Here is a 17,947-nt window from a genome sequence, read left to right as displayed (position 1 = left end):
TACATCATCTCGCAACTAACTCATTAGTTGCAATGCTTGCAAGGCTTATGTGATGTGCATTACCGAGAGGGCCCAGAGATACCTCTCCGACAATCGGAGTGACAAATCCTAATCTCGAAATACGCCAACCCAACATTTACCTTTGGAGACACCTGTAGAGCTCCTTTATAATCACCCAGTTACTTTGTGACGTTTGGTAGCACACAAAGTGTTCCTCCGGCAAACAGGAGTTGCATAATCTCATAGTCATAGGAACATGTATAAGTCATGAAGAAAGCAATAGCAACATACTAAACGATCAGGTGCTAAGCTAATGGAATGGGTCATGTCAATCACATCATTCTCCTAATAATGTGATCTCGTTAATCAAATGACATCACATGTCTATGGTTAGGAAACATAACCATCTTTGATTAACGAGCTAGTCAAGTAGAGGCATACTAGTGACGTTTGGTTTGTCTATGTATTCACACAAGTATTATGTTTCCGGATAATACAATTCTAGCATGAATAATAAACATTTATCATGAAATAAGGAAATAAATAATAACTTTATTATTGCCTCTAGGGCATATTTCCTTCAGCGACGGGGTCGCATCTTTCGTGAGTCTCTGCTTGTTACCGCGCGTTCCTAATCCACTACGATTTGGATATTTGATCCGAGGGGCCTCTGGCCTGATAGCACTAACCATCACGTGGGCATAGTATGGGCGTTCTGCGTCGTATGCATCGGCCGAAGCTTAATAGACGTCAGCGACTGAGCGGCGCGCGCCGGGTTGGACTGCGTAAGTACCTGCCTTTTTGAAGAAGGTAGCTAGGTCTGCTCACCGGCCGCCCACGCAATGTGCAGGAGTTCCCGGGGCGATGGCCCATGACCCCTGGGGGCATAGGTTTAGTCCGGCGTGCTTGACCTCTCTATTAAGCCTAGGTCAGGTTGCGGCGTATTGTTTGGCCAAGGCCGGGCATGACCCATGAAAGTGTGTCCGACTGGAGTTAATCGAGCATGGTGGGTAAGTTGGTGCACCCCTGCAGGGAAGAAAACATCTATCGATAGCCTGTCCTATGGTAACGCACACTTGGAGTTGTATCCCGATCGATACAACTAGAACTGGATACTTGTGATGAGAAATGGATTGTGATGAGAAATGGATAGTATGGCTCTGGGATTGCTTTCTTGCAGGGAGTCGAGAAAGGATCTCTGACCGAGGTTGATAACACTACTACTTTACATTATGTTGATCCGTACCCTTCTATATGCTGCAAGATGCTTGAAGATGCTAGTTTTCGATAGGCTAGACTTTCCCCTTCTTTCTGGCATTCTGCAGTTTAGTCCATAGATACTACCCATTTCATTGATACCGATGCATATGTAGTGTAGATCCTTACTTGCGAGTACTTTGGATGAGTACTCACGGTTGCTTTGCTACCCCCCTTTCCCCCTTTTTTCTTCTTTCTGGTTGATGCAACCAGATGTCGGAGCCCAGGAGCCAGATGCCACCGCTGATGCCTACTACTACGTGGAGACCGCCGACGACCAGGAGTAGTTAGGAGGCTCCCAGGCAGGAGGCCTTGCCTTTTCGATCGATGTTGCTTTTGTGCTAGCCTTCTTAAGGCAAACTTGTCTAACTTATATCTGTACTCAGATATTGTTGCTTCCGCTGACTCTTGTGTATTCGAGCCCTCGAGGCCCCTGGCTTGTAATATAAAGCTTGTATTATTTTATTTGTGTCTAGAGTTGTGTTGTGATATCTTCCCGTGAGTTTCTGATCTTGATCGTACACATTTACGTGTATGATTAGTGTACGGTCGAATCGGGGGCGTCACATGTAACCAGAATGACATGAAGTTGTGTCCATGTATGGCCAATCAAGGATGGACAAGGACATAATCAAAATACGACGGTGCCTTCCCAAAGAACGTTGCGATGATGGATGATGGCCTCGACGTTTAAGCCGCAACACTTGCATATGTTGTTCGAGGATTTATAATTTAAACCGGGGGCAATGCCTTCGCTTAAAGAATTTATGGATTGCTCGAAACCAAATTTTAGGGGATCCTATTACAGTCCTTTTCTAGATTTTTTTTCTTGTATCTTGTAATATATAAAAGCTGATAAACCTATTATGTTAGCAGTTAATACTCCCTCCGTAATAAAGAAATATAAGAGTTTTAGTACTACTAATCGCCTCTCTGGAAGTAGGACTCGATTCTCCTGAAAAATATTTTGCAAGAATTGGAGAATTTTCTCCTCAAACGAAATTACCTCGAAATCAACGGAGGTGAGGCGCGGTGCGGTGCTCCGCAGGTGAGCTGGAGCCGGACCCCCCCACCGTGTCCGTGACGCGCAGCGCCCGTCGTTGCCGTCCACGTTCAAACGCGCGTCGCCACCGCCCCGTTAGCCTCACCCCCCACCCTAATCCCAAAGATTCCAATTTTCCAATCTAGCCAGTCGCCATCGGAAACCATTGGCCGGTCGCCACCCCACGCCGCCGTTGACGACCCCGTCGCGCGCCCAGGCGGCCAATAAACACCGCTCCCGCCCCCCCGCCCCCCGCCGCGTGCCGCGTCGAAGGGAGCGAGGAGGAGGAGCGAGGAGGATGGTGAGGCTCCCGTACCTGACCGCGCTCACCACGCTCTTCAGCTACGGCCTCCTCTTCGCCTTCGGCCACTTCCGCGACTTCTTCCGCCGGATCCTCGACGCCGGCAAATCCAGCAACCTCAAGGTCCGTCCGTTACTTCAGATTCGCCGTCTTCTTCTCCCCCTGGTGCTGACGCCGCTCCTGCTGCTGACTCCGCAGGGTTACGCGCCCATTTGCCTGGGGTACGAGGATTTCTACACGCGCCGCCTCTACCTCCGCATCCAGGTGAGATCTCCTCCCCACTTCGACGATTCGCAGAATTAGAACTTTTTTTCCCTCTAAAGGTGGGCTTGGATCATGTGATTCCGAGTTAGTTGACTTGAGTTGCTAGTGGTGGTGGGCGTGGTAAATTTAGTGCCTGCTTAGGTAGATCACATGATGGAGACTTGGAAACTGTCCCAACTGAAAATTCATTTGATCTGTTGTTGTACTTGCTAGCTTTTTTCAGCCTTTTTTTTCTTTGCCTTTTATGTACATACATAAACCCCAATTTTTATGCCAGAACCATGAGATCTCAACTGAAACTTTGGTCCATTCGTCTTATTAATAGTTGAATGAAGTGAAAAGGTTGCTTGTTTTGAGCCATCCTGAATGTGTCATTCATTCTTCAGCATTTTTCTGTGCTATTCCAGTCCCAAGGAACAGAGTAAATAATTATCAGAAAGAACCAATCTTTAGTCTGGGTAGATGTGTGTGAAACCATATCTCTACAATGCAACCAATCTTTAGTCTGGCAATATGCACCCTCTGGAATGACATGTTGATCACTTTTTTTGTTTACCTTTCCTTGTTGGGTGGGCAGGACTGTTTTGGCCGACCTATTGCCAGTGCGCCCGATGCTTGGTTTGATGTAGTTGAGCGTCACTCAAATGACGGCAACAAGACACTCCAGTATGTTTTCCTCACATTTGACTCCACACCTAATTAGCATAAGCAAGTGCTATCCCAGGGTGAATGCTAGTCTCTAATTCGGTGCATCTTTAACGCAGACGTACCACAAAAACATCCAAGTGTCTTAACTTGGGTTCCTACAACTACCTTGGTTTTGCTGCAGCAGATGAGTACTGCACTCCTCGTGTTATTGAGTCACTCAAGAAATACTCTGCCAGTACTTGCAGTGCCAGAGTTGATGGAGGTAGGTGCTTATATGTCCATGCCATAGTTTGCCTCAATTTAATACTTCAATAATATGGTGAAACTAACGCTAATTGATCTCTGTATAATCTTAGGAAATACTAAGCTGCACACAGAGCTCGAGGAACTAGTTGCACGATTTGTTGGCAAGCCTGCAGCTATTCTTTTTGGCATGGGTTATGTGACAAACTCTGCGATCATTCCTATTTTGATTGGGAAGGTCTGTGGTGAGCAGAGTATTTTATTTGTCTTCTCTTTTTCTGTTACATGCTGGACTAATGTATTTTAATGATACCAGGGGGGGCTGATAGTTAGTGATTCACTGAACCATATTTCTATAGTGAATGGAGCCAGGGGTTCAGGGGCTACTGTCCGGGTTTTTCAACATAACAGTAAGCTCACTAACAGCTGCATCTCATGATGTGCACTTAACGATGAGGCAGGAAGTTTAATGTTTCCCTTATTTTCTTCCAGACCCTGCACATCTGGAAGACGTACTGAGGGAGCAGATTGCAGGGGGGCAACCTCGTACACACAGGCCATGGAAGAAGATAATTGTGATTGTTGAGGGAATTTATAGCATGGAAGGGGAGTTATGCAACCTTCCTGAGATTATGGCTGTCTGCAAGAAATACAAGGTGTGAGAATTGCGCATACTGACTCCTTGTTCTGTTATCAGTAATGAAAAACTGTAGTTCCTTTGCACGCTATAAGTGTTACTTATGTCATACATAGTATTCCCTCCGATCCATAATACATGTCGCAGTTTTGAACTAAGGTTGAACTAACCTTAGTTCAAAGTTGACACTTATTTTGGATCGGAGGGAGTACTGCAGTTCACAAGCTGTTCAAAAATTTCAAACTGGTAGTGATGTATCAGTGTATTGACTTGGAGTTCTTATAAACATCTTAATAGGCCTACACATATTTAGACGAGGCACACAGTATTGGAGCTGTTGGAAAGACTGGAAGAGGTGTATGTGAACTACTAGGAGTGGATCCAGCTGATGTCGACATCATGATGGGAACATTTACAAAATCGTTTGGATCGTGCGGAGGTTATATTGCAGCATCAAAAGTATGAAAGATCCACCTACCAATTCTTGACTGAATGATATATATATTTGATAAATCTGACCCATATGCCATTCTATATTCTTAGGAGATCATTCAACATCTCAAGCACGCATGCCCAGCCCATATTTATGCAACATCCATGTCGCCTCCAGCAGTCCAGCAGGTCATCTCTGCGATAAAGGTCGTCCTTGGGGAAGATGGATCTAACAGAGGTATATCAGGAAGGATTTAATGTTTTTATGGCTTCCATGTGTCTCTTGTCTTGGGGAAATTCCTAACGCAGTCGTTGCTGTAAATAGGGGCCAAGAAACTTGCTCAGATTCGGGAGAACAGCAATTTTTTCCGTTCAGAGCTTCAGAAAATGGGTTTTGAGGTGCTGGGAGATAATGACTCACCTGTCATGCCTATCATGCTTTACAATCCTGCTAAAATTCCTGCATTCTCAAGGGAGTGCTTGAGACAAAATGTGAGTTTTCATATCTAGCGACCATCCATTAGATGCACGTCGTCATCTGTTTTTGCATGAGAATTTCTCAAGCAGTTCATGTTTATGTTTTTATTTGGCGAAGTTCTGATTTTCTTTTCGCTAATGTGGCATGTTCTGTAATTCTAGGTTGCTGTTGTGACTGTTGCATTTCCTGCAACGCCACTACTACTTGCCAGAGCTAGGATATGTATCTCAGCTTCTCAATCAAGGGAGGATCTAATTAAAGGGTTGGAGGTAAAGTCAACACTCTTGTCAATGCCCGTACATGCTTTGTTGCGATATTTTCACTTTAATTCCAAATACAGAGTACAATTGATCTGAATCCATGGAATGTGAATGCATTTGTAGATTATGCGTTGTGTACACAATACATCCCCTGATCATAATTTCATGCAAATTGTTCAGGTTATCAGCAAAGTTGGTGATCTCATCGGAATCAAGTACTTCCCCGTTGAGCAAGAGAAGGTTGCATCTGTTGACAAACTTAAGAAGCTTGAGTGAATAGTGACAATGGACAATTGGAAGAATTCTGCTGCTGTTATGCTAGATCTACTGGGTCATCTTGGTAGTGCACCATGCCTCGGTTTTGCTCTTTTGTGCACCTCAGGACCCTTCATTTTCCTTTGTCTGAAGTGGTTTTGATTTTGTACAGACTGTATTATCATCCATCATAGTTTGAAACTTAACACGGCTCTATACACTGTTTTGTCGAATTCAAGAAAAAAGAAATCCCTGTACAACCTTGTAAGTGACTGAAATCATGTAGATACTAATTTCCTTCTTATTACTGACTTCCTTTCAAGGCGCAAGATCAGCTGCATCGACCATGTCCGAAACCAGCTTGACAAAAAATATTGTATCAGTATCTGTCAAATCTAGTTTGTGACTTGATACTGGTGGGTCTAGTTTCATAAACCTAGTGTCAGAACAGTTGAAACAAAATTGGATCTTAAAATCTCCCAAGTGCTCCACATGAGTGGCTAAGCACCCTTCTAGTGATCAGTGTGTAGGATAATACTGTTGTTTGATCATATTGAATTATCTCAACATGGCTCCCCATCAGGTGCAGCTGTGTAGGTTTTACAGCTGTGCTTTTTTTCTTTTCTTTTGAGACCTCTCCTTTGAAGTACAGCTGTAGACTGCTAGACTGTAGTATGGTTTTACAGTTGTGCTGCAAGGACATGAAGATATTATGGTGAACTGGTATGGCAAGTCAAAAGAGGAACTTGGCCTTTTGCCAATGAGAAGAAACTAGTTGGGCCTTGGGCCCTTGGTTAATTTATGGATGTGAGCAATGTGCATATCGAGGGAGGACAGTCACTCAAGTGAGCATCATCAGGAGGCAGGTAAGGGAAATGCTGTGCCATGCTGCTGGGACTGCACAAGCATGTGATTCAATTCAACTGGAGCAACACTGTCTTTCTGGTCCAATGTGCCTCTGCTTGTCCTGTTATGTTTTGGCTGCTAGCAAGATCAAGGAAGAGAAGAGAAAAGAGATATTGCTGAGGGGGTGAGGCTGTAGCGTGCATGTCTAGGGGCTGGAGCATGCAGGAGAGGAGAGGAGGGCTTGGTCACGCCTGTCATGATTCAAATGCCTGGTGCATTGTGTGCTGCTGCTCCTGTGGTCTGATTGCCTTGCATGGCACAAAAGGGCTATGTAGTACTCTACATGTCTGGTCAAACAGCAAGCCTGCAGCAGTAGGAAACAATATGCAGGTGCATATTTGCAACTTTGCCTTGACAGGGAGGGATGAGAGAGAGGACTATGCGATGTTGGTTCTTTTAATAAAGCTTACTGGATTCTCTTTTTTCTCTTTGAAGGAAAAAGAGCCTACTGGATGATTCTCTTTTTGGGTGATTCAGACTATATGCTGTACCATCTGCTGAGGCTGATATGATATGGTGTACTATGGGCAGTATGTGGGAAACTAAATTGAGAGGCAAAATTGCTTGCAGCATGGCAACAGTGAGAGGTATGTATGGCATGAGACAAAAAGAAGGCTTCTACCTGGCTGCTGCTGCCAATCCATCATCCAGTGTACATCGAATAATAACTGTTAAATGCTGGAGTATTTTGAGCAGCCAGATTTTGGAAATTTGACAAGATGGGCTAGGTATCTCTGTTGGAGCCAGCAGAGATGATTATTCCTGGTCCCTGATACTCCCAATCTCTGCTTCTATCTCTGTTGGAGCCAGCACAGGTGATTATTCCTGGTCACTGATACTCTCAATCTCTGCTTCTGTATCTCTGTTTGGAGCCAGCACAGGTGATTATTCATTCCTGGTCACTGATACTCACAATCTCTGCTTCTTTTCTTCTACTCATATTCTTTAGGTTTGTGCTGGACTCAAAGCCTGCTCTGTCAAGGCTACTAACTGCATTTTCTGCTTGGAGTGGAGTAGCTTAATTAAGATTATCTTCCTAGCCTGCAAACCAGAAAGCATGACACTGTCTAGGAGCAGCCCTTGAAAGAGAAAACTGTCTAGGAGCAGGCATTAGTGAGTGCATTGCATTGCATAGAGCTAGGTGCTGTGCACATACGTGTGCGTGCATGCATGACTGCATAGTACTGCTTGCTTTCTACATGCATGCTGGTTTAATGCATGGCTCTTTTCAGAGGCTTGCATGCATAGATTTGTACCGCCAATTTGTACTGGCTAAGCTTTTTTGTGAGTAGGAGTAACACATCTACCCCCACCCCCACCCCCACAGCCATAGGCCATCAAACAAGGATACAAAAACAGTAAAAGGAGACAGCACATGAACAGGGAGGAAAGATGCCCTAAGCCTGAGGCAGGCCTGTTCCTGCAATTATGTAATGTGCTGGCAAGTGAGTGAAGCAGCCAGCCATCCAGCCTGCCTGCAGTGAGAGCACTAGCTAGCCACACCCACAAGGCTTTTTTCAGAGACAGCTAGAGACAAAAACAAAGCAGAGAACAAGCTAGCTAGCTTGCTTGCCTGCCTGCCTGCCCCTGTGTGTGGTTTTGAGCTGGCTCACAAAGATTCAGTGATGTGTCTTTCCATGGCATGATCAGTGTGCATGGCTGTGTGCTGCCCTGCTGCAGCAAGGCAAAGGTTGCAGCATGCAGCCAACCTTGCATGCATGCATGTGTGCATGGTCCACAAGATCTTCCTCCTTGACACATCACAGGAGACCATGATCAAAACCCTGACCTCCTCCAATCCAAACATCTTGTCATGCTCAATCTTTTCCTCCTCCCCCTCCCCTGCCACATTGGAGATATGAGAGAGAGAAATGGGGAAAAGACACAGAGCTTTAAGTCTCTCTCTCCCCCTTGTGTGCTTGTGTGTGTGTGTGCACACTTTATAGGCATGCAGAAGTGTGGGCAGGCCAAGACGCTGCGGCAGCCTGCAGCACAAGGCAAAGTGAAATCCAATATCTATGTGTATATCTACTACCTATGCAAGTGCCAATATGCAGATGCAGTCAGCCAAACAGTGCTTTGCTATCAAGTGCCTCAATGCTCAAGTGCCCCCTGCCCTGGCTGCCATCATGAGTTTTATGTGCGTTTGTTTCAATGGCCCTGTTTGGATACTCTAACTTGGTTAGAGGTTAGAGTTATTTTCTAACTCTAGACTAACCTTAAACTAACTCTAGCCTTTGGTGGTGTTTGGATGAAAGGGTAAGTTTGAAAATAAATGCACTTTTTTCAATCATTTGACTCTTTTAACCAGGATTTGTTGTGACCGGCTCTTGTGTGGGTGACCGGTGCCGCGGCCGGCGAAGGTTGCGTCGAAGATGGTGCGGATGGATGGGAACGGGATGGAGGCGGACAGGGCGGGCGGACTGATGCGGCGGGATGGAGGCGGACGGGGCCGGCTGGGGCAGGCGGAAGGGACGGTGGCGGGCGGACAAACTGGTGCGACGGGATGGAGGCGGGCAGACAGGGGCGGCGGGGGCGGGCAGACGCGGCCGGTGTGGGCGAGCGGACGCGACCGACGATGCAGGGCGACAGGGGCCAGCGGGGAGGAGGAGAACGAGATGCATCGGAGGGGAGGAGAACGAGAGGCAGCGGGGACGAATGGATAGGATCCGGTGCGGCTGCATGCGACAGAAAAAGAATTTTTTTAGGGCCCCACCACAACTAGCTCCAATTAGCACCTCTTCACAGGGATAGTTTTTTTGGTGGGTTAGTTCCAATCTAACTCAAACTAGCCCATGTGTTTGGATATTTTAAGAGTTAGTTCAGCCCCAAGTAGCTCAAAGTAGCTCTAGCCCTGGGATCCAAACAGGGCCAATAAGGTGAGCCTAATAAAGGAAATCTATCAGAGAAGAAGAGAGAGGAGGTGCATGTGTCCCATGGGATTGATGGATTGATGGATTGATTGATCACACAGAGATTGAGCAAAGCAGCAAGGACATGTCACTCCTATCATTCCCATCTTTACAGATTAGAATCCAGATTTGTTTGCATCTACATGCACATACCTTTGTGCTGATGTATATCTGTTTTTCTGCTGACATTAGATTGGGGTAAAGAATGAAGTTATGGACTACTAAAATTAAAGAAAATATAACTACTTACTGTGTCTGGAACAGATGGGCATCTGTACTGACATTTTAACTGCCTTCTCAACATGTGTCTGGTGAGCAGTGCCATCTTGTGAGCATTCTATGGCTGCTCAGAATGTGCATATCTGTCAATTTCCTGTAGATACCATGCCATTCACCATCTGCTCAGTTAGCCGACCCTGTGCTCGGGCTCAAATTCAATCATCTCAGAGAGCAAACTGTGGCACCTGAATAGTTTTTCATTCATTAATCCTCTATAACACTAAGCCCCCTAATATAAAAGGGCTCACGATCAATTGAACTCTCCACTTGAAATTGGGTCACCCGATTTTGACCGGGTCAATAATTTCTCAAAGCACTCACATTCCATTCTTTTGTGCTATACATTATGCTTCCTAATTCTTAAAACCTCACAATTAATTGGTATTCAATTTAAAGTCGAGTCACTCAATTTTGACCGGGTCAATAATTTCTCAAGGTACTCTCTCATTTAATTATTTTTAGTTTACTATGTTCCCTAATTTTCAAACTCTTTCATTCGATCGAGGTATTCAATTTTGTATTTGGTTTACGATTTTGGTCGGGCCAATGATTTTTCAAATCAATTAGCAGCAACCGGACTAAAAAAACATATAAATCCCGCGAACCTTCCCACCATCTAGAAAAAAGAAACACGACTATGTGATACTATAGCACCAATATAGTACATGCAGTTACCGATGCAGAAAGTTCCCCACATAAATACGAGTTTATTAGCAGATAACACAAAATCACATCGAGAAAGGCCCACAATCATCATATTATAAAAATAAAATAAAACACATTCCATCATCTCCCCGCTCCGCCAAACTAAATATTCCTCAATTCCAAAATATAAGGGGTATTAGTCTTTGAAAATCAAATTCTATTAGCTTTGACCGAGTTCAGAGCAAAAATATCAACACCCACAATATTAAACAAAAAAAAAAGAAAATTCATTTCATAATGAATCTAATTACCAATTTGATATTATGGATTTGGGTATATTTTTTAATAAATTTAAACAAATATAAAAGGCTTTATCTTTTAAAAAATAATGCACCATATATTTTAAAATAGAGTGAGTTACTTTCTAAAAACAACAACACCAACAGCGCAGCAAAGCGTGCACAACCCTTCTAGTAAATGATAATTCCTGAAGGACAAGCTATTGATCTCTTCAGCTGCGTGAAGGTTCACTTCTACTCCATCCATTCCTAAATATGTCTTTTTAGAGATTTTAATATGGACTACATATAAAGCAAAATGAGTAAATCTACACTCTAAAGTACGCCTATATACATTCCTATGTAGTCCCAATTGCAATATCTAAAAAGACTTATATTTAAAAACAGAGGGAGTAGCTTATACTACCTCCGTTCTAAAATATATGACGTTTTGGTAGGCTGTTTATTTGTTAACACAACGTGGGAAAGCAGGTTGTTAATTCTACGACAGCTTTCTGTCATATATATGCTCCTAACGTAGACTAGCTATTAGCATGTTCATAAACTATTTCTCCTTCGTCATGATTTTTTTCTTCTAAAAAAAGTCAATCAACATGTACATTTGGATTATAAGACATTGATTTGGTGCTGTTAGGGAGTAGTGACCGGCACGTATCCAGCCTATGTTTTTGTGTGTACCATTTAATCTAGTAAATGAATAATTTGCGCGATAAAACATCCATATGATATGATGGCCATGCATGTCAATGGAGACAATCAACTTGCTAGTAATATACACTGCAAATGTGCAGTTACAAACCGTGTGTGCGCAACGTGGAGGCACTATCCGTTTGCTGCATCTTCTAATTTAATTTTGATAAAACTGTCAAACGCGCTGCATGATTGCATAATGATCTCGCAATCTTTCATTTGCCATAACCAATTGGTGAAATTTAAAGCATGTATGTATGCGGCTGTGCTTGTGCTTGATTGTTTTGTGTTCATGTGCTAAATAAACTAATGCCCTTGCGCAGCTGTGTTAGCTCATAGGTGTAGGCTAATTAGTTGTATATTACAGAGTCAGAGAGTGCTCATGCATGGAGTCCCTTAATTAATCTCTGTTACGTGATGACCTCACCTGCACATAACTGACAACGGCTAACCAAGTATGTATGATACATCCAGCTGCTCTGGATAATTATGACACTGAGAATCTGTATATACACACTATACTAAGCTCAAGTGGATACATGTCAATTGTACACAAGCAAATAGTATAATGCTCAATTATCATCACCATCATAGTTCTCACTGTATACATGTAATGTACTGATTGATCCATGTTACATGCATGCATGCATGGCCCTTGACTTGGGATATGCTGGACCAAGAAACAGAGTAACATGATCTAGCTAACCGACAAATTACTCTCATGAACATAACAATTCTCAGTATAATAAAATGACCAATGGTGGGATATGTTCCAGTTTATTTTGGTTAACATTTGTTGTACAAATAGTTGTCTGCTCATCTTTACAGTATCCATTACCACCACATCTCTAACTACCCTTGATGAGATGTACTATAATAAAAATGACCAATGACATTTAATTGGTTAATACTAGAACAAATAGTTGTCTGCTCATCTTTACAGGATCCCACCCCATCTCTAACTACCCTTGAACATTTATCTATTTTGACAGCTAACTGCTCTTTATCATATCTCATCAGACACAATATCACAACTCCTGGACTAACCAACCCTCCATATCTACATCTACTCAAATTAAGACTTCAATCAAATAAATATTGTATATACATCTAATTTAATTTACCAAAAAAACATCTGTACATATGCTTCCTAGAAAGTGGCACCCCTTAACTAGAAGCTCAATCCGTAAATTTGTTTATTTTTCTAATCATTTTGTTAATTGATGCATGCACCATCGATTGTCTAGCGCTCAACGTGTCATTAACAACTTGTTTCTCTAATGTTGCAAACAAGTAGGTGATAACCATATCATATCTGTCATGATCCATGACTTAGCAACAGAAAAAACTAAGCTTTTGGCGACTAAGGAATATTGCCGGCCGAATGACCCTCCAACAGGAACAGAGACATGGCATCTACAACTTAAATGCCCCAAAAAGCAGCGTCCTAACTGAACAGGACCATAACAAGATATCCCCCAAAGAAAGGTACATGGTGCCTCATCCAACAGTGGCATTCCTCCTGAGCTGACCGACTGATTATTCAGCATTTCAGCATGTATGTTATGTGTTTGATGACATTGCGGTATAGTATGTTAACCGCGTTTAGTCGAGCCGACTTACGAACCCTGTTTCGCTATTTGATAAAAGGACATAAAAATAGATATTAGAACCAACCAACTCAAAAAAAAAATAGATATTAGAACCAACTAAAAATAAGATATTCGAAATTTAGAATAGGGCCATAGCCAAGAATAATGAACAGTGTGGTTGGTCTGTGGTATGTGTTTTTATTGTTGGTATATGAATTGGGAATTGTGAGTTTGCTTTTTTTTTCTATGACAGTTTACAAATATGAATATAGTGTTCTTTTTCTTGAACACGACAGTTGTATAGAGTGTTTTTTTTTCTCAAACACACAACAGTTACATTTTAGCAACCCGAGAGTAGCATAAACGTGCATACGAAGAAAACAGAGGAAAAAGAGGAGTGGCGCAAAATGGCTACTTAGTAACTTTAGGGTGGTCAAAAGCTAACACCACTTAGACCAAATATAGTAACCTTGATGGAAACATCTGTGTTTTATGGACTACTATTAGTCATGTTTTAGGATTAGTGATAAGGTGAGTGCGTTGCCATGCTGCAGTCACTTCAACGTAGAACATACTTCACACTTACCTCCATCCATCCGTACGTCTCTCTCTAGCCTTCTCTTTCCCTCTCTCTCTCTCTACCCTTGTCTCTCTAGCATTCTCTTTCTTTCTGTACCCTATGTCCTACCTGAGTTTTTGCTGTTGGCGTAGGTAGTTTTCGTGTCCAGTGCCATGTCTGGGCCTTGCCCTTAGATTCTACAGCAAGAAGGCATGCACCACCCTAGCTTATGTTAGTACTGTTTATTATGGACTCACTTCCATCACAAATCACACATATAATTGTAAATTAATTAACTCTACTGACATGACAGCCCTCTCCACATCCTGTTTTTTATCCTTAAAATTCTTCATTTTCTCTCTCTCCTGTGGCTGTCCCCCCTCTCTCTCTTCAGCAACTTTTATTTATTTATTTAAGCTTCTCTCTCTAGCAAAGACTGGTATTAAGTTTCAGACCAAGGGGAAAGAAACATCTCTCGCCTCTCCTCTCCTCTCCCTCCTCATCTCCTTTGCTCCCCGGCCCATACCATAGGAAAGAAGTTAGAAGAGGATGGAGATGAGGCGGCCATGGACGCGCCTTGCCGTCTGATCAGCCACCGACATGAGACGTGCCTCCCGGCGGACGAGGTCAGCAACCGCAGGAGCAGCACATCCACGGCGCCGCCATGGTCCCAACCACTAGGAATCACCTGGCGCAGCACCATGAACCCAGCGGCAAGAACAGCAAACCGCCGCCGTCGTACTACTCCGGATACTACATCGCCTCCCAGCTGGAGGCTGCCTCGGCGGCCGCTCACGGCGTCGACGCCCTCAAGCTGCAGCCGTCCAGGCTCCCTCGTCGGCTAGCCATGGCCGGCGACGACAACGACAACGCCGAGGAGGAGGCGGCGGCCGGCACGAGCTCCCGGGGCGGCGGAGGGGACTACGAGGACGGCGGCAACAAGGACTGGCTCCGGCTTGGTCTCGGTGCCGTGGCGTCGTCCTCGTCGACCACCACGTCCTCCTCCTCCGCTGGAGGCGACAACGACGGCGCCAGGGCTGCTCCGATGGAGCTGGACCTGCTCGCCGGCGGCGACGGTAGAGAAAGCTCGAGGGTGACGAGCCGGCCGCCGCTGTTCCCGCTGCCCATCAGGAGCTATCACCACCAGTACGGCCACGGCTGGTATCGGCCGACGACGGCGGCGAGCGGGTCCATGACGCCGGCGCCGCCGTTCTTGCAGTTCGCGCGGCCGCTGAGGAGCTGCTCCGCCGATCTCTTGAGAGTCGTCAGCCCACCGACAAGAACGGAGGCCGCCGGCTTGTGGCTAACTCTTCAGGCAGCTCCCAACCAGTAAGCATATTAATCTCTACATACACAACAACTCTACATATATGTACACACATATTCAATTTGATTCTCTTCTGATTTTTTGTTTTGAATTTCATCATATTCAGTTAATTACTCATAGCAATGTCTCTATATATATGCACATCACGAATATGCATCTGATAACAATGCAAACCCCCTTGCATGCCCTTTTCGGAAAAAGAAAATCCCCCTGCATGCTGCATATATTATTTTTTATGATAAATTACATAGTTTTGCAAGTGCACATATGCCAACAAAGCTGCCTTAGATTGGATTTAATTTATATTTTTCAAGCTGCAGTGTGGAGCTCTAGTACTTAACTACTCTTCTTGCCATGCTCTTGCAGAGTTAGAGAGCCCATTTTGCCTCAGATACCAAAGAGCTACCTAAGAATCAGGTATAATTTGATTGCATTTTTTATTTCTTTTGCACTCCTCCGTAGAGTACAAATAATATTAATGTACAACAGTGTTATCGGTGCAGTATGCGTATGTATATGTAGCTCTCCTTGTTTAGTTAGTTTCTAGCTACAACGGCCTATGTAGAACGTAGCTATCTAGTACTACTACCTATACCTTGCTAGTCTCAAAAGTTTCTAGGTAGTTCATCCGGCAGCTGGCTAGCTAATTAGCTATACATGTAGGATTTGTACCTATCGAATACAACTTTTGTTTTTTGTAATGATTTGGTATATATATGAATTGTTTAGTAAAAAACAATGACACATCAGTACGTGAATTGAAAGGTCATCCTTGCATTTTCATACACACATATATCTCAAAATGCATGCGTATATTATTTTCCACAGGGATACCAGCATGAAGGTGGAAGTGGTGCTGAAGTACTTGGCGGAGAAGCTAGGACTCTCACAATCTCATCAGGTACATCTCGAAATCGACCTTTAAATATTGCCAACTTTATGGCGGCATGGCTATATTTATATGCAATTTTAGGATTGCTGCATATAAACAATTTTATCCTCGGCAGATTGGTATATAGCACCCACTTCTTTTTTTTTACAAAAAACAAGCGTCTTTCATCTGTTCTGAATTGCTCTATGTGTCTTTCTCCATCACGTTAGTAACATCAAATTTAGCTGGGAAGCGCCAATCAAGTGATTAACTGCGAATAGTCGCGCGATTGTTGAATTTACACTGCAAGGTATAGAGAGCATTGGTTTCTTGTTGTGTGGCCGCATGTATGGTACACTATTGGCACTTGGAATAATCATGAAAGAAACACTATACCTAATTAAACGTACCACATAGCTAAGCTATGTCAGCATCGCATATATTGTTGGATATAGACAAAGCAATAGGTCAGGGGGCCACATCATATATGCATCAAGTTCTCTTAAACTTAAATAGTTCAAGATGTATAGCTAGGGATTTAATACAATTCACTTGAATAACATTTCTTACATCTATACAAAAAACTCTTCAGTACTACCCCGCAAAAAATAAAAAACTCGTCAGAACTAGAGTTAACTTAATAACAGAAACTCTATCTGTCTAGATGCATCGGTATAATCAACGGTGGGCAATTATCACAAAATTAAAGTCAATACGGATATAATAACTTTTGCCCTCTGCACCTAAATATGCACCGTCCAACATATTCTCACGGAAATTAATTAGCAACTAATGGAGCAGGTGCATAACTATCAGCATGCACGCATGCATGCTGCAAAATAAGTTATACAGTATCACGTCAGCATCTTGTACGAATTTATGGATCGATCATATAGCTTGATGCACGCAAGAATATTGAGTTGCTTATGCTGTTTTTCTGTTGATACATAATGAAGTAGCTAACACACGATGCATGAGAGGGCCGGCTGACTGTTGAGGCGTCGATGCATGCCATACTGTGTTTCGACATGGCCATCCCAACTCATCCGTTAAGAGTGCACCAGCTGCCAACTTCGTTTTCATCAGACTTAATACAGTTCGTGTATGTATATCATTGTCAATAATTAATCATCTGAACTATACTAATCACGGTCAACTTGATTGTCTGATTTCGACGTGCTCTGCTTAACTTCGGCACGTTTCGTAGCATCCTTTGTGAATACAAAACTAACAATATTGCACAAATTCAATAATATGATTGCGTATAGAAAGTTCACGACTGCAACCGTGGATGATTTGTTTTTTCTTATTTAGTACTGCACTAAGATAGTACTCCCTTGGATTGCTAAAACAAAGACGATCAATCATTTAATTGCACGGTCTCTTGATTTTATTTCAACATTAACACAACCGCTGATGCTTATATACACTCATCCCTATAAATGCACGCACGAAACGCCCTACTGCTATGAGCACTTCCAAGATACTGAGCCTGCACAACATCTTAAGATTGATAAAATCATCACAGACGCCTCATATTCGACGGGAACGTCTCCTCTAGCTGAACGAACATCGTCGAAAAGGCTGAAATAGTTCCAAGAAAATGCGATCACCAATGCAAGTCTAGCTAGGACTTGAACTAATTAATTATACGGTCTCTTGTTGATATGAAACTCTGATCATTACTTTCTGTATGGATACGTACACGCATAGCATAGCAAATTATATCGCCAAACTAATTAATTCCATCAAGTACAATAATATCATTGGCCTAACAAACCTCTACAAATCAATTATAGGTACATGCATACGTATTTTTTCTTTCGAAAATGATCAGATCTATTATAAAAGTTCACCTAATTTATAAAGCATCTCAAACATAACAAAAATTACATCGAGATTCCGAGACCACCCAACGACTAGTACTGCCGCAAGAACAAGCCGCCAACGCGCCGCTGTCGCCGCTCCCCTACCGGATGACATGCATATGTTTTTCCGACAATATGTTTGGTGCAGTTTAAGTGTACTCATTATTAACCCATGCATAGCC

At 43.2% G+C, this 17,947-nt stretch overlaps 2 protein-coding genes across 2 annotated transcripts in view; both read left to right on the top strand.

The window, feature by feature from the left end:
* Window positions 1-2,418: 2,418 nt before the first annotated feature.
* On the top strand, window positions 2,419-6,146 carry LOC119270201 (long chain base biosynthesis protein 2d). Its single transcript, XM_037552174.1, has 12 exons — window positions 2,419-2,723; window positions 2,799-2,864; window positions 3,442-3,530; window positions 3,629-3,774; window positions 3,869-3,993; window positions 4,072-4,165; window positions 4,248-4,411; window positions 4,690-4,851; window positions 4,936-5,062; window positions 5,150-5,316; window positions 5,464-5,571; window positions 5,743-6,146. Exons 1-12 carry the CDS (start codon window positions 2,598-2,600, stop codon window positions 5,836-5,838), a joined length of 1,470 nt encoding a protein of 489 aa, XP_037408071.1. The 5' UTR covers window positions 2,419-2,597; the 3' UTR covers window positions 5,839-6,146.
* An 8,006-nt stretch (window positions 6,147-14,152) lies between these two features.
* The window catches only part of LOC119272870 (protein LAX PANICLE 2-like), an 8,285-nt gene continuing 4,490 nt past the window's right edge, over window positions 14,153-17,947 (top strand). The window contains exons 1-3 of the mRNA XM_037554230.1: window positions 14,153-15,028; window positions 15,393-15,443; window positions 15,855-15,927. Coding sequence (XP_037410127.1) covers window positions 14,364-15,028; window positions 15,393-15,443; window positions 15,855-15,927 — 789 coding nt within the window. The 5' untranslated portion in view covers window positions 14,153-14,363. The remainder of the gene's footprint in view (window positions 15,029-15,392; window positions 15,444-15,854; window positions 15,928-17,947) is intronic.

The sequence above is a fragment of the Triticum dicoccoides genome, chromosome 3A (genome assembly GCF_002162155.2).
Source record: "Triticum dicoccoides isolate Atlit2015 ecotype Zavitan chromosome 3A, WEW_v2.0, whole genome shotgun sequence".
NCBI lineage: Eukaryota > Viridiplantae > Streptophyta > Magnoliopsida > Poales > Poaceae > Triticum > Triticum dicoccoides.
The sequence above is the reverse complement of the archived record's forward strand: the minus strand, read 5'-3'. Positions and strand labels throughout refer to the sequence as shown.